At 47.0% G+C, this 14,852-nt stretch overlaps 1 protein-coding gene across 1 annotated transcript in view; it reads right to left on the bottom strand.

Annotated features, from left to right (window-relative positions):
* Positions 1-259: 259 nt before the first annotated feature.
* Positions 260-14,852, bottom strand: part of LOC119962406 — a 94,070-nt gene continuing 79,477 nt past the window's right edge. The window contains exon 6 of the mRNA XM_038790393.1: positions 260-371. Coding sequence (XP_038646321.1) covers position 371 — 1 coding nt within the window. The 3' untranslated portion in view covers positions 260-370. The remainder of the gene's footprint in view (positions 372-14,852) is intronic.

The following is a 14,852-nucleotide window of genomic DNA, read 5'->3' as shown; positions in this document are numbered from 1 at the left end:
ATTATGCACCATGATATATTGGTATATATATGCACCATGATATATTGGTATATATTGCACCATGATATATTGGTATATATTATGCACCATGATATATTGGTATATATTATGCACCATGATATATTGGTATATATTATGCACCATGATATATTGGTATATATTATGCACCATGATATATTGGTATATATTATGCACCATGATATATTGGTATATATTATGCACCATGATATATTGGTATCTATTATGACACACACATTCCTTTGTTTCTGATAGGAAATAAACTTTATTGAGACACACAATGATTACACATTGACTCTGTATCTGAGTGTGCGCCAATCTTCATCAGGGGATTTGTTCCTTCTGTGCAGCATCTGTAACAAACAAAAGTCAGCGTCATAGTCTCGAACCTTGTTCTCCCCCCATTCTCTCGTCGGGTGCATCATTCGCTTGATAAAGTTACTGTTTCGCAAGCTTGAGCCTACCATTGAGTTTTGACTGGATCTATCATGAAGTTGTGGCAGTTAATATCATTCTGCCGTGGGCTAAAAAGTTGGATTGTAAAGCCCGAAGAATGCCAGCAGTGCGGGTTTCAATTCCCGGACCAGCCTCCCTGAATAGGCCCTGGAAGTGTGGCGACCTCAGGGGCTTTGCCAGTAACTTCATTGAAGCCTACTTGTGACAATAAGCGATTGGTTTTTGTGAAGGGGAGGTCGTGTCTCACTAACTTGATAGAGTTTTTCGAGGAGGTCACAAAGATGATTGATGCAGGTAGGGCAGTGGATGTTGTCTATATGGACTTCAGTAAGGACTTTGACAAGGTCCCTCATGGTAGACTGGTACAAACGGTGAAGTCACACAGGATCAGGCAAGGTGGATACAGAACTGACTAGGTCATAGAAGGCAGAAAGTAGCAATAGAAGGGTGATTTTCTAAGTGGAAGGCTGTGACTAGTCGTGTTCCGCAGGGATCAGTGCTGGGGACCTTTCCTGTTCGTAGTATATATAAATGTTTTGGAGGAAAATGTAACTGGTCTGATTAGTAAGTTTGCAGACGACACAAAGGTTGGTGGAATTGTGGATAGCGATGAGGACTGTCAGAGGATACAGCAGGGTTTAGATTGTTTGGAGACTTGGGCGGAGAGATGGCAGATGGTGTTTAATCTGGACAAATGTGAGGTAATGCATTTTGGAAGGTCTAATGCAGGTAGGGAATCTGCAGTGAATGGTAGAACACTAAAGAGTATTGCAAGTCAGAAGAGATCTTAGGTGTACAGGTCCACAGGTCACCAAAAGGGACAACACAGCTGGAGAAGGTAGTCAAGAAGGCATACGGCAATGGCTTGCCTTCATTGGCCGGGCATTGAGTATAGAAATTGGCAAGCCATATTGCAGCTGCACAGAACCTTAGTTAGGCCACACTTGGAGTATAGTGTTCAATTCTGGTCGCCACACTACCAGAAGGATGTGGAGGCTTTAGTGAGGGTGCAGAAGAGAATTAACCAGGATGTTGCTGGTATGGAGGCATTAGCTATGAGGAGAGGTTGAATAAACTCGGTTTGTTCTCACTGGAATGACGGAGGTTGAGGGGTGACCTGATAGAGGTCTACAAAATTATGATGGGCATAGACAGAATGGATAGTCAGTGACTTTTTCCCAAGGTAGAGGGGACATAGGTTTAAGGTGTGGAGGGGCAGGTTTTAGAGGAGATGTACGAGGCAAGTTTTTACACAGCAGGGTAGTGGGTGCCTGGAACTCGCTGCCGGAGGAGGTGGTGGAAGGAGGGCCGATAGTGACATTTAACAGGCTTCTTGACGAATACATGAATAGGAGGGAATAGATGGATAACGGACCCAGGAAGTGCAGAAGATTTGTAGGTTTAGTGGGCAGCATGGTCGGCACGGGCGTGGAGGGCTGAAGGGCCTGTTCCTGTGCTGTACTTTCTTTGTTCTTTGTTTGTTCTTTGTATTCCTGTCTTATTCAGTGCCCAGGTGCATATTTTAGAATTGGGATTCTTGGATGCCCCCGACATGGAGGATTGATCTTGCGGGGCGGCGGAGGGGCAGACGGCAACCGGGCATGCGCGGGTTGGCGCCCGGCCAACCTGTGCATGCGCGGGTGACATCATTTAGGCGCTGCCGGCCGCGTCATTCAGGCAGCGCCGCAAAGCCAGGCGCTTGAGTTTGACGCACCGCCGCTCCTAGCCCCTGGGGGTGGGAGAATAGGGGGCGAGGAGCGGCCTCCGACGCCGGAGTGAACACTCCGGTTTTCACTCCGGCGCCGGCACTTGTCTCCCTTTGGGAGAATCGTGCCCAAAAATGTAGAGGGCCTGTGTTCTGTAATGACTTAGGCCAGGCCTTTGAGATTGGCCAATTAGAATACGAGTTCCATGATTAGTGGCCCAATCAGGGACCCCTTTCTGTGTATATAAGAGGGAGTGTCAGATCCTCTGCAAGTCCCAGTGTAGACTCGGTTATGTTTACTTTAGCAATGGGCAGGGATAGGTATATACCGCAAGGCAAGAATTATAGTTGGGGGAAAGGCAATTATGATGCTATTCGGCAAGATTTAGGATGTATAGGATGGGGAAGGAAACTGCAGGGGATGGGTACAATCGAAATGTGGAGCTTTTTCAAGGAACAGTTACTGCGTGTCCTTGATAAGTATGTACCTGTCAGGCAGGGAGGAAGTTGTCTAGCAAGGGAACCGTGGTTTACATAGGAAGTTGAAGCACTTGTCAAGAGGAAGAAGAAGGCTTATGTTAGGATGAGACGTGAAGCTCAGTTAGGGCACTTGAGAACATAGAACATAGAACGATACAGCGCGTACAGGCCCTTCGGCCCTCGATGTTGCACCGACATGGAAAAAATCTAAAGGCCATCTAACCTACACTATGCCCTTATCATCCATATGCTTATCCAATAAATTTTTAAATGCCCTCAATGTTCGCGTGTTCACTACTGTTGCAGGTAGGGCATTCCACGGCCTCACCACTCTTTGCGTAAAAAACCCACCTCTGACCTCTGTCCTATATCTATTACCCCTCAATTTAAGGCTATGTCCCCTCGTGCTAGCCACCCCCATCCGCGGAGAAGGCTCTCGCTGTCCACCCTATCTAACCCTCTGATCATTTTGTATGCCTCTATTAAGTCACCTCTTAACCTTCTTCTCTCTAACGAAAACAACCTCAAGTCCATCAGCCTTTCCTCATAAGATTTTCGTCCATACCAGGCAACATCCTGGTAAATCTCCTCTGCACCCGTTCCAAGCTTCCACGTCCTTCCTATAATGAGGCGACCAGAACTGTACGCAATACTCCAAATGCGGCGTACTAGAGTTTTGTACAACTGCAACATGACCTTATGGCTCCGGAACTCAATCCCTCTCTACCAATAAAGGCCAACACACCATTAGGCCTTCTTCACAACCCTATCAACCTGGGTGGCAACTTTCAGGATCTATGTACATGGACACCGAGATCCCTCTGCTCATCCACACTACCAAGAATTTTACCATTAGCCAAATATTCCGCATTCTGTTATTCTTCCAAAGTGAATCACCTCACACTTCTCCACTTTAAACTCCATTTGCCACCTCTCAGCCCAGCTCCGCAGCTTATTTATGTCCCTCTGTAACCTGCAACATCCTTCCCGCACTGTCTACAACTCCACCGACTTTAGTGTCGTCTGCAAATTTACTCACCCATCGTTCTGCGCCCTCCTCTAGGTCATTTATAAAATGACAAACAGCAACGGCCCCAGAACAGATCCTTGTGGTACGCCACTCGTAACTGAACTCCATTCTGAACATTTCCCATCAACTACCACTCTCTGTCTTCTTTCAACTAGCCAATTTCTGATCACATCTCTAAATCACCCTCAATCCCCAGCCTCCGTATTTTCTGCAATAGCCGACCGTGGGGAACCTTATCAAACGCTTTACTGAAATCCATATACACCACATCAACTGCTCTACCCTCGTCTACCTGTTCAGTCACCTTCTCAAAGAACTCGATAAGGTTTGTGAGGCATGACCTACCCTTCACAAAACCATGCTGACTGTCCCTAATCATATTATTCCTATCTAGATGATTATAAATCGTATCTTTTATAATCCTCTCCAAGACTTTACCCACCACAGACGTTAGGCTCACCGGCCTATAGTTACCGGGGTTATCTCTACTCCCCTTCTTGAACAAAGGGACCACATTTGCTATCTTCCAGTCCTCTGCACTATTCCTGTAGCCAATGATGACCTAAAAATCAAAGCAAAGGCTCAGCAATCTCTTCCCTGGCTTCCCAGAGAATCCTAGGATAATCCCATCCGGCCCCGGGGACTTATCTATTTTCACCTTGTCCAGAATTGCCAACACTCTCTTCCCTACGCACCTCAATGCCATCTATTTCTAATAGCCTGGGTCTCAGCATTCTCCTCCACAATATTATCTTTTCTTGAGTGAATACTGACGAAAAGTATTCATTTAGTATCTCGCTTATCTCCTCAGCCTCCCACACACAACTTCCCACCACTAGCCGTGATGGCCCTACTCTATCCTAGTCATTCTTTTATTCCTGACATACCTATAGAAAGCTTTTGGGTTTCCTTGATCCCTACCTGCCAAAGACTTCTCATGTCCCCTCCTTGCTCGTCTCAGCTCTCTCTTTAGATCCTTCCCTCGCTTCCTTGTAAATATCAAGCGCCCCAACTGAAACTTCACGCCTCATCTTCACATAGGCCTCCTTCTTCCTCTTAACAAGAGATTCCACTTCTTTGGTAAACCACGGTTCCCTCGCTCGACCCCTTCCTTCCCTGCCTGACTGGTACGTACTTATCAAGAACATGCAATAGCTGTTCCTTGAACAAGCTCCACATATCCAGTGTGCCCAACCCTTGCAGCCTACTTCTCCAACCACCACATCCTAAGTCATGTCTAATGGCATCATAATTGCCCTTCCCCCAGCTATAACTCTTGCCCTGCGGGGTACTTATCCCTTTCCATCACTAACGTAAAGGTCCCGAATTGTGGTCACTGTTTCCAAAGTGCTCACCTACCTCCAGATATAACACCTGGCCTGGTTCATTACCCAAAACCAAATCCAATGTGGCCTCGCCTCTTGTTGGCCTGTCAACATATTGTGTCAGGAAACCCTCCTGCACACATTGTACAAAGAATGACCCATCTAATGTACTCGAACTATATCTTTTCCAGTCAATATTTGGAAAGTTAAAGTCTCCCATAACAACTACCCTGTTACTTTCGCTCTTTTCCAGAATCATCTTCGCCATCCTTTCCTCTACATCCCTAGAATTATTAGGTGGCCTATAGAAAACTCCCAACAGGGTGACCTCTCCTTCCTGTTTCTAACCTCAGCCCATACTACCTCAGAAGAAGAGTCCCCATCTAGCATCCTTTCCGCCACCGTAATACTGTCCTTGACTAGCAGCGACACACCTCCCCTTCTTTTGCCCCCTTCTCTGAGCTTACTAAAACACCTAAACCCCGGAACCTGCAACAACCATTCCTGTCCCTGCTCTATCCATGTCTCTGAAATGGCCACAACATCGAAGTTCCAGGTACCAACCATGCTGCCAGTTCCCCTACCTTATTTTGTATACTCCTGGCATTGAAGTAGACACACTTCAAACCACCTACCTGAACACTGGCACCCTCCTGCGAAGTCAAATCTGTGCTCCTGACCTCTATACTCTCAATCTCCCGTACCCCAAAACTACAATCCAGGTTCCCATGCCCCTGCTGAATTAGTTTAAAACCCCCCAAAGAGCACTAACAAATCTCCCCACCAGGATATTGGTGCCCCTCAGGTTCAGATGTAGACCATCCTGTCTATAGAGGTCCCACCTTCCCCAGAAAGAGCCCCAGCTATCCAGAAATCTGAATCCCTCCCGCCTGCACCATCCCTGTAGCCACGTGTTTAATTGCTCTCTCTCCCTGTTCCTCATCTCACTATCACGTGGCACGGGCAACAACCCAGAGATAACAACTCTGTTTGTTCTCGCTCTGAGATTTCATCCTAGCTCCCTAAAGGCCTGCCTGACATCCTTGTCCCCTTTCCTACCTATGTCGTTAGTGCCAATGTGGACTACGACTTGGGGCTGCTCCCCCTCCCCCATTAAGGACCCGGAAAACACGATCCGAGACATCACGTACCCTTGCACCTGGGAGGCAACATACCAACGTGAGTCTCTCTCGCCTCCCACAAATCTCCTATCTGTGCCCCTGACTATTGAGTCCCCAATTGCTAATGTTCTACTCCTTTCCCCCCTTCCCTTCTGAGCAACAGGGACAGACTCCGTGCCAGAGGCCCGTACCCCATGGCTTACCCCTGGTAAGTCCCCCCCCCCCACAAGTATCCAAAACGGTATACTTGTTACTCAGGGGAACGACCGCAGGGGGTCCCTGCACTGACTGCTTCTTCCCAGTCCCTCTTACAGTTACCCATCTATCTCCAGTCTTTGGTGTAACTACTTCCCTGAAGCTCCTATCTATGACCCCCTCTGCCTTCCGAATGATCCGAGAGTTACAAGTTCGCCAGGAAGGACCAAAAGGGAGAGTTAAGAAGAGCGAGGAGAGGACACGAAAAGTCGTTGGCGGATAGGATCAAGGAAAACCCTAAGGCTTTCTATGGGTATATCAGGAACAAAAGAATGACTAGAGTAAAATTAGGGCCAATGAAGTTGTGTGTGGAATCAGAGGAGATAGGGGAAGCGTTAAATGGATATTTTTCATCAGTGTTTACACTGGAGAAAGACAATGTTGTCGAGGAGAATACTCAGGTTCAGTCGACCAGGCTAGATGGAATTGAGGTTCAAAAGGAGGAGGTGTTATCAATTTTGGAAAATGGCGAAATAGATAAGTCCCCTGGGCCAGATGGGATTTATCCTAGGATTCTCTGGGAAGCCAGGGAGGAGATTGCAGAGCCTTTGTCCTTGATCTTTATGTCGTCTTTGCCGACAGGAATAGTGCCGGAAGACTGGAGGATAGCAAATGTTGTCCCCTTGTGCAAGAAGGGGAGTAGAGACAACCCTGGTAATTATAGACCTGTGAGCCTTACTTCGGTTGTGGGTAAAATGTTGGAAAAGGTTATAAGAGATAGGGTTTATAATCATCTTGAAAAGAACAAGTTGATTAGCGATAGTCAACACGGTTTTGTGAAGGGTAGGTCATGCCTCACAAACCTTATTGAGTTTTTTGAGAAGGTGACCAAACAGGTGGATGAGGGTAAAGCGGTTGATGTGGTGTATATGGATTTCAGTAAGGCGTTTGATAAGGTTCCGCACGGTAGGCTATTGCAGAAAATAAGGAAGTACATAAGAACATAAGAACTGGGAGCAGGAGTAGGCCATCTGGCCCCTCAAGCCTGCTCCGCCATTCAATTAGATCATGGCTGATCTTTGTGGACTCAGCTCCACTTTCCGGCCCGAACACCATAACCCTTAATCCCTTTATTCTTCAAAAAACTATCTATCTTTACCTTAAAAACATGTAATGAAGGAGCCTCAACTGCTTCACTGGGCAAGGAATTCCATAGATTCACAACCCTTTGGGTGAAGAAATTCCTCCTAAACTCAGTCCTAAATCTACTTCCCCTTATTTTGAGGCTATGTCCCCTAGTTCTGCTGTCACCCGCCAGTGGAAACAACCTGCCCGCATCTATCCTATCTATTCCCTTCATAACTTTAAATGTTTCTATAAGATCCCCCCTCATCCTTCTAAATTCCAACGAGTACAGTCCCAGTCTACTGAACCTCTCCTCATAATCCAACCCCTTCAGCTCTGGGATTAACCTAGTGAATCTCCTCTGCACACCCTCCAGTGCCAGTACGTCCTTTCTCAAGTAAGGAGACCAAAACTGAACACAATAATCCAGGTGTGGCCGCACTAACACCTTATACAATTGCAACATAACCTCCCTAGTCTTAAACTCCATCCCTCTAGCAATGAAGGACAAAATTCTATTTGCCTTCTTAATCACCTGTTGCACTTGTAAACCAACCTTCAGTGACTCATGCACTAGCACACCCAAGTCTCTCTGAACAGCGGCATGCTTTAATATTTTATCGTTTAAATAATAATCCCGTTTGCTGTTATTCCTACCAAAATGGATAACCTCACATTGTCAACATTGTATTCCATCTGCCAGACCCCAGCCCATTCACTTAACCTATCCAAATCCCTCTGCAGACTTCCAGTATCCTCTGCACTTTTCGCTTTACCACTCATCTTAGTGTCATCCGCAAACTTGGACACATTGCCCTTGGTCCCCAACTCCAAATCATCTATGTAAATTGTGAACAATTGTGGGCCCAACACGGATCCCTGAGGGACACCACTAGCTACTGATTGCCAACCAGAGAAACACCCATTTATCCCAACACTTTGCTTTCTATTAATTAACCAATCCTCTATCCATGCTACTACTTTACCCTTAATGCCATGCATCTTCATCTTATGCAGCAACCTTTTGTGTGGCACCTTGCCAAAGGCTTTCTGGAAATCCAGATATACCACATCCATCGGCTCCCCGTTATCTATGGGATTGAAGGTGATTTAGTGGTTTGGATCAGTAATTGGCTAGCTGAAAGAAGACAGAGGGTGGTGGTTGATGGCAAATGTTCATCCTGGAGTTCAGTTACTAGTGGTGTACCGCAAGGATCTGTTTTGGGGCCACTGCTGTTTGTCATTTTTATAAATGACCTGGAAGAGGGTGTAGAAGGATGGGTTAGTAGATTTGCAGATGACACGAAGGTCGGTGGAGTTGTGGATATTGCTGAAGGATGTCATAGGATACAGAGGGACATAGATAAGCTGCAGAGCTGGGCTGAGAGGTGGCAGATGGAGTTTAATGCGGAAAAGTGTGAGGTGGTTCACTTTGGAAGGAGTAACAGGAATGCAGAGTACTGGGCTAATGGCAAGATTCTTGGTAGTGTAGATGAACAGAGAGATCTCGGCATCCAGGTACATAACATAAGAACATAAGAACATAAGAACTAGGAGCAGGAGTAGGCCATCTGGCCCCTCGAGCCTGCTCCGCCATTCAATTAGATCATGGCTGATCTTTTGTGGACTCAGCTCCACTTTCCGGCCCGAACACCATAACCCTTAATCCCTTTATTCTTCAAAAAACTATCTATCTTTACCTTAAAAACATGTAATGAAGGAGCCTCAACTGCTTCACTGGGCAAGGAATTCCATAGATTCACAACCCTTTGGGTGAAGAAGTTCCTCCTAAACTCAGTCCTAAATCTACTTCCCCTTATTTTGAGGCTATGCCCCCTAGTTCTGCTGTCACCCGCCAGTGGAAACAACCTGCCCGCATCTATCCTATCTATTCCCTTCATAATTTTAAATATTTCTATAAGATCCCCCCTCATCCTTCTAAATTCCAACGAGTACAGTCCCAGTCTACTGAACCTCTCCTCATAATCCAACCCCTTCAGCTCTGGGATTAACCTAGTGAATCTCCTCTGCACACCCTCCAGTGCCAGTACGCCCTTTCTCAAGTAAGGAGACCAAAACTGAACACAATACTCCAGGTGTGGCCGCACTAACACCTTATACAGTTGCAACATAACCTCCCTAGTCTTAAACTCCATCCCTCTAGCAATGAAGGACAAAATTCCATTTGCCTTCTTAATCACCTGTTGCACTTGTAAACCAACCTTCTGTGACTCATGCACTAGCACACCCAAGTCTCTCTGAACAGCGGCATGCTTTAATATTTATCGTTTAAATAATAATCCCGTTTGCTGTTATTCCTACCAAAATGGATAACCTCACATTTGTCAACATTGTATTCCATCTGCCAGACCCAAGCCCATTCACTTAACCTATCCAAATCCCTCTGCAGACTTCCAGTATCCTCTGCACGTTTCGCTTTACCACTCATCTTAGTGTCATCTGCAAACTTGGACACATTGCCCTTGGTCCCCAACTCCAAATCATCAATGTAAATTGTGAACAATTGTGGGCCCAACACGGATCCCTGAGGGACACCACTAGCTACTGATTGCCAACCAGAGAAACACCCATTTATCCCAACTCTTTGCTTTCTATTAATTAACCAATCCTCTATCCATGCTACTACTTTACCCTTAATGCCATGCATCTTTATCTTATGCAGCAACCTTTTGTGTGGCACCTTGTCAAAGGCTTTCTGGAAATCCAGATATACCACATCCATCGGCTCCCCGTTATCTACTGCACTGGTAATGTCCTCAAAAAATTCCACTAAATTAGTTAGGCATGACCTGCCTTTAACGAACCCATGCTGCATCTGCCCAATGGGACAATTTCTATCCAGATGCCTCGCAATTTCTTCCTTGATGATAGATTCCAGCATCTTCCCTATTACCGAAGTTGCCTTTTATCCCTGAATCCCTGAAAGTTGCCACCCAGGTTAATAGGGCTATTAAGAAGGCATATGGTATGCTAGCCTTTATCAGTAGGGGGATTGAGTTTCGGAGCCACAAGGTCATGCTGCAGCTGTACATAACTCTGGTGCGGCCGCTCCTGGAGTACTGCGTGCAGTTCTGGTCACCACATTATAGGAAGGATGGGGAATCTTTGGAAAGGGTTCAGAGGAGATTTACTAGGATGTTGCCTGGTATGGAGGGAAGGTCTTACGAGGAAAGGCTCAGGGACTTGAGGTTGTTTTCGTTAGAGAGGAGAAGGCTGCGAATAGAGACATATAAGATAGTCAGAGGGTTAGATAGGGTGGACAGTGAGAGTCTTTTTCCTCGGATGGTGATGACCAACACGAGGGGACATAGCTTTAAATTGAGGGGTGGTAGATATAGGACAGATGTCAGAGGCAGTTTCTTTACTCAGAGAATAGTAGGGGTGTGGAACGCCATGCCTGCAACAGTAGTAGACTCGCCAACTTTAAGGGCATTTAAGTGGTCACTGGATAGACATATGGATGAAAATGGAATAGTGTAGGTCAGATAGGCTTCAGATGGTTTCACAGGTCGGCGCAACATCGAGGGCCGAAGGGCCCGTACTGCGCTGTAATGTTCTATGTTCTATGTTCTATAAAAGCAGAAAGTAGTTGAGGCAAAAACGCTGTGTAATTTCCAGAAGGAGTTAGATATAGCTCTTGGGGGTAAAGAGGTCATAGGATGGGATCATGGTATTGAACTTGATGATCAGCCATGATCGTAATGAATGGTGGAGCAGGTTCGAAGGGCCGAATGGTCACCTCCTGCTTCGTTTATTTTAAAATTATTTCTATCTAGGACAGGTGGAAAGAATAGTTAATAATAAAGCATTGGGTAATCTGACTTTATTAGTAGGGGCATAGAGTAGAAGAGCAAAGAGGTTATACTGAACTTATACAAGACATTGGTTACACCTCAGCTGGAACATTGTGCACAGTTCTGGGAGCTACACTATAGGAAGGATGTGAACACATTGGACAGAGTGCAGGAGAGGTTTACAAGAATGGTTCCAGGGATGAGAAACTTCAGTTATGAGGACAGATTGGCAAGTTTGGGACTGATCTCCTTGGAGAGAAGAAGTTTAAGGGGAGATTTGATAGAGATGTTCAAATTCATGAGGGGTCTGGCAGAGAAGATAGGCAGAAACTGTTCCCGCTCGTAAAAGGATCAAGAATGAGATTGCACATATTCAAAATATCTGAAAAAGAAGCAAATGTGCTGTGAGAAACAGCTTTTTCACACGGGGAATGGTTCAGGTCAGGAATGCACAACCTGGAAGTGTGGTGCAGGCAGGCTCAATTGAGGCATTCAAGAGGACATTATGTGCAGGGTTATGGGGAAAACGCAGGAGAATAAGTCGAGATACTCCAATGGAGAGCTGGTGGAAACACGATCCTCTTTGCTGCAATAATTCTGGATTCTTTGATCCATGGATCACAATAGGTTAGGATGCAGGTTCAGCAAGTAATGAGGAGGGCAAATGGAATGTTGATCTTTATTCGAAGGGGGAGGGAGTATAAAAGTGTGCAGGGTGTTACTGAAACCGCATATGTACGGTCGGATATACTTGCAAGAGAAACTGTGCAGGGAAGATTCACGGGAGTGATTCCTGTAACAAAGGGACTGTCTTATGAGGAACCTTCCATGTTCTTGCTCACCAGCTGTGCTGCTGGGTAACCCGCCACATGGACTTTGGCGGACCGGATGATTCTTTGAGGGGAGTGAGAAGATTATTTGGTCCTTTGAGCCTGATCCACCTCAACACAGCCTTCCCTCATATTCGTGATCCACCTCAACTCCATTCTCCCTCACTATCCAGATCCACATCAACTCCACTGTCCCTCACTATCCTGATCCACCTCAACATTCCCTCACTATCCTCCCTCACTGTACACCTTCTCCTACTCACCTCTTTCCTCCCTCACTATCCTGATCCACCTCAACTCTATTCATCTCCATTCCATCCTCCCTCCCTATCCAAACCATTCTCCCTCACTACCCTGATCCACCTCAACTGCATCGTCCTCACTCACTACCCTGATCCACCTCAACCCCATCGTCCGCCCTCGCTACCGTGATCCACCTCAACCCCATCGTCCTCCTTCGCTACCCTGATCCACCTCAACCCCATCGTCCTCCCTTGCTACCCTGATCCACCTCAACCCCATTGTCTGCCCTCACTACCCTGATCCACCTCAACCCCATTGCCCGCCCTCATTATGTGTCAGCATTTATAGCCCATCCCTTGAGGAGCAATTAAGAGTTGACCTCATTGATGAGGTCTGGAGTCACATGTTGTCTAGACCAGGTAAGGACGGCAGATTTCTTCCCTGATGGACATTAGTCAACCAGATTGATTTTAAACGACAATAGACAATGGTTTCATGGACATCATTAGACTTTTAATTCCAGATAGTTATTGAATTCAAATTTCACCATCTGCAGTGGTGCAATTTGAACCTGGGTCACCAGAGCATTACCCTGGGTCTCTGGTTTACTGGTCCAGTGACAATATCACTATGCCACCACCTCTACACCAAATCTATCGTCCCTCATTATCCATTTCCTCCTAGTCACCTGCATCCTCCTTCCATCACCATCCACCTCCACTCCATCCTCCCTCACCATCCTAACCCGCCTCACCTCCATTCTCTCTCACTATCCAGATCTACCTCAACTCCATCCTCCCTCACAATTCACCTCCCTCACACTTTCATCCTCCCTCACAATCTACTCCTACACTGTCCTCATTCATCTCAATTCTATCCTTCCTCACTTTCCTTATCTGCCTCAACCCCATTATTTCTCACGATCTTGATACACCTCAACTCCATTTTCTCCCCCTATCCTCATCCACCTCAACTCCATACTGCCTAACTATCCTCATCCACCTCAACTCCATAATCCCTCACTGTCCTCATCCACCTCAAATCCATAATCCCTCATTATCCTGCTGCACCTCAACACCATCCTCTCTCACTCTCAGGTTTCCCCTCATATCCATCCTCCTTCACTATCCTTATCCTCAACTCCATTGTCTCTCACTATACTGATCCACATCAACTCCACCACCCCTCACTATCCTGATCCACCATATCCCTATCAGCCCTCAATGTTGTGATCAACCTTGACTCCATCCTTTCTTACAATCCACATCCACCTCAACTTCATCATCCCTCATCCACCTCAACTCCATCATCCCTCACTATTCTGATCCACCTCAATTCCTTTGTCCTTTACTATCCTCATCCACCCCAACTCCTAAAGCACCTCAACACCATCCTCCCACGCTATCAGGTTCCCCCTCAAGTCCATTGTCACTCACTATCCCAATGCATCCTGACTCCCCTGCCCTCACTATCCTCATCAACCTCAACTCCATAGTCCCTCATTATCTTGATGCACTTCAACATCATCCTCCCACATGATCAGATTCCCCCTCAAATCCATTCTCCCTCATTATCCTGATCCACCTCAACTCCATCATCCTCCCTCCCTATCCTGATCTTCCTCAATTCCATCGTCCCTCACTATCCTGATCCACCACATTCCCATCATCCCTCACTATCCTCATCCACTTCAACTCCATCGTCCCTCACTATTCTGATCCATGCCAACTCCATCATCCCTCACTATCTGCATCCACCTCGACTCCAACCTCCCTTACTATATGCATCCACTTCAACTTCATCCTCTCTCACTATCCTCATCCACCTTAACACTATCCTCCCTCACTATCCGCATCCACCTCTACTCCAAACTCCACGCGTGTGTGTGTGCGTGTGGAATTACTGGGATCGGGTGGGGGAGTAGGTTTGGGTGGAGTACCCTTTCAGGGGGTTGGTGGGGTCTTAATGGGACAAATGGCCTCCTTCTGCACACTAGGGATTCTATGATTCTATGAACGCGATTCACTCAACAGCTCTTTGAAAGCATGGACACAGCACAATGGGAGGATGGCCTGTTTCTCTGTCTATGATTGAAGCACCAGCTAAGGGCAGGATGGTGTTTGCTATGATCCCACAGTGTATGCACACCTGGGGCGGAATTCTCCGACCCCCCCCGCAGGATCGAGGAATCGCCCAGAGTTGGCGTAAATCCCACCCCAGCCATGGCCGGAATTCTCCGCCACCCGGGAATCAGCGGGGGGGGGAATTGCGTCCCGCCAGTCGGCGGGACCCCGTGCCGATCGGCAGGCCCCCGCGGCGATTCTCCGGCCCGCGAAGTCTCACTGCTGTCAGGTCTCTCCCGCCGACGTGGTTTAAACCATCTCTCTGCCAGCAGGATCAGGCGGCGTGAGCGGGCCCTGGGGCGATCGGATCCGGGGGGTGCCCCCAAGGCGGCCTGGCCCGCGATCGGGGCCCACCGATCGCCAGGCGGGCCTGTGCCATGGGGGCA

The sequence above is a fragment of the Scyliorhinus canicula genome, chromosome 1, assembly GCF_902713615.1.
Source record: "Scyliorhinus canicula chromosome 1, sScyCan1.1, whole genome shotgun sequence".
Lineage (NCBI taxonomy): Eukaryota > Metazoa > Chordata > Chondrichthyes > Carcharhiniformes > Scyliorhinidae > Scyliorhinus > Scyliorhinus canicula.
Note: the sequence above shows the minus strand (reverse complement) of the source record. Positions and strands in the feature narration are given on the sequence as shown.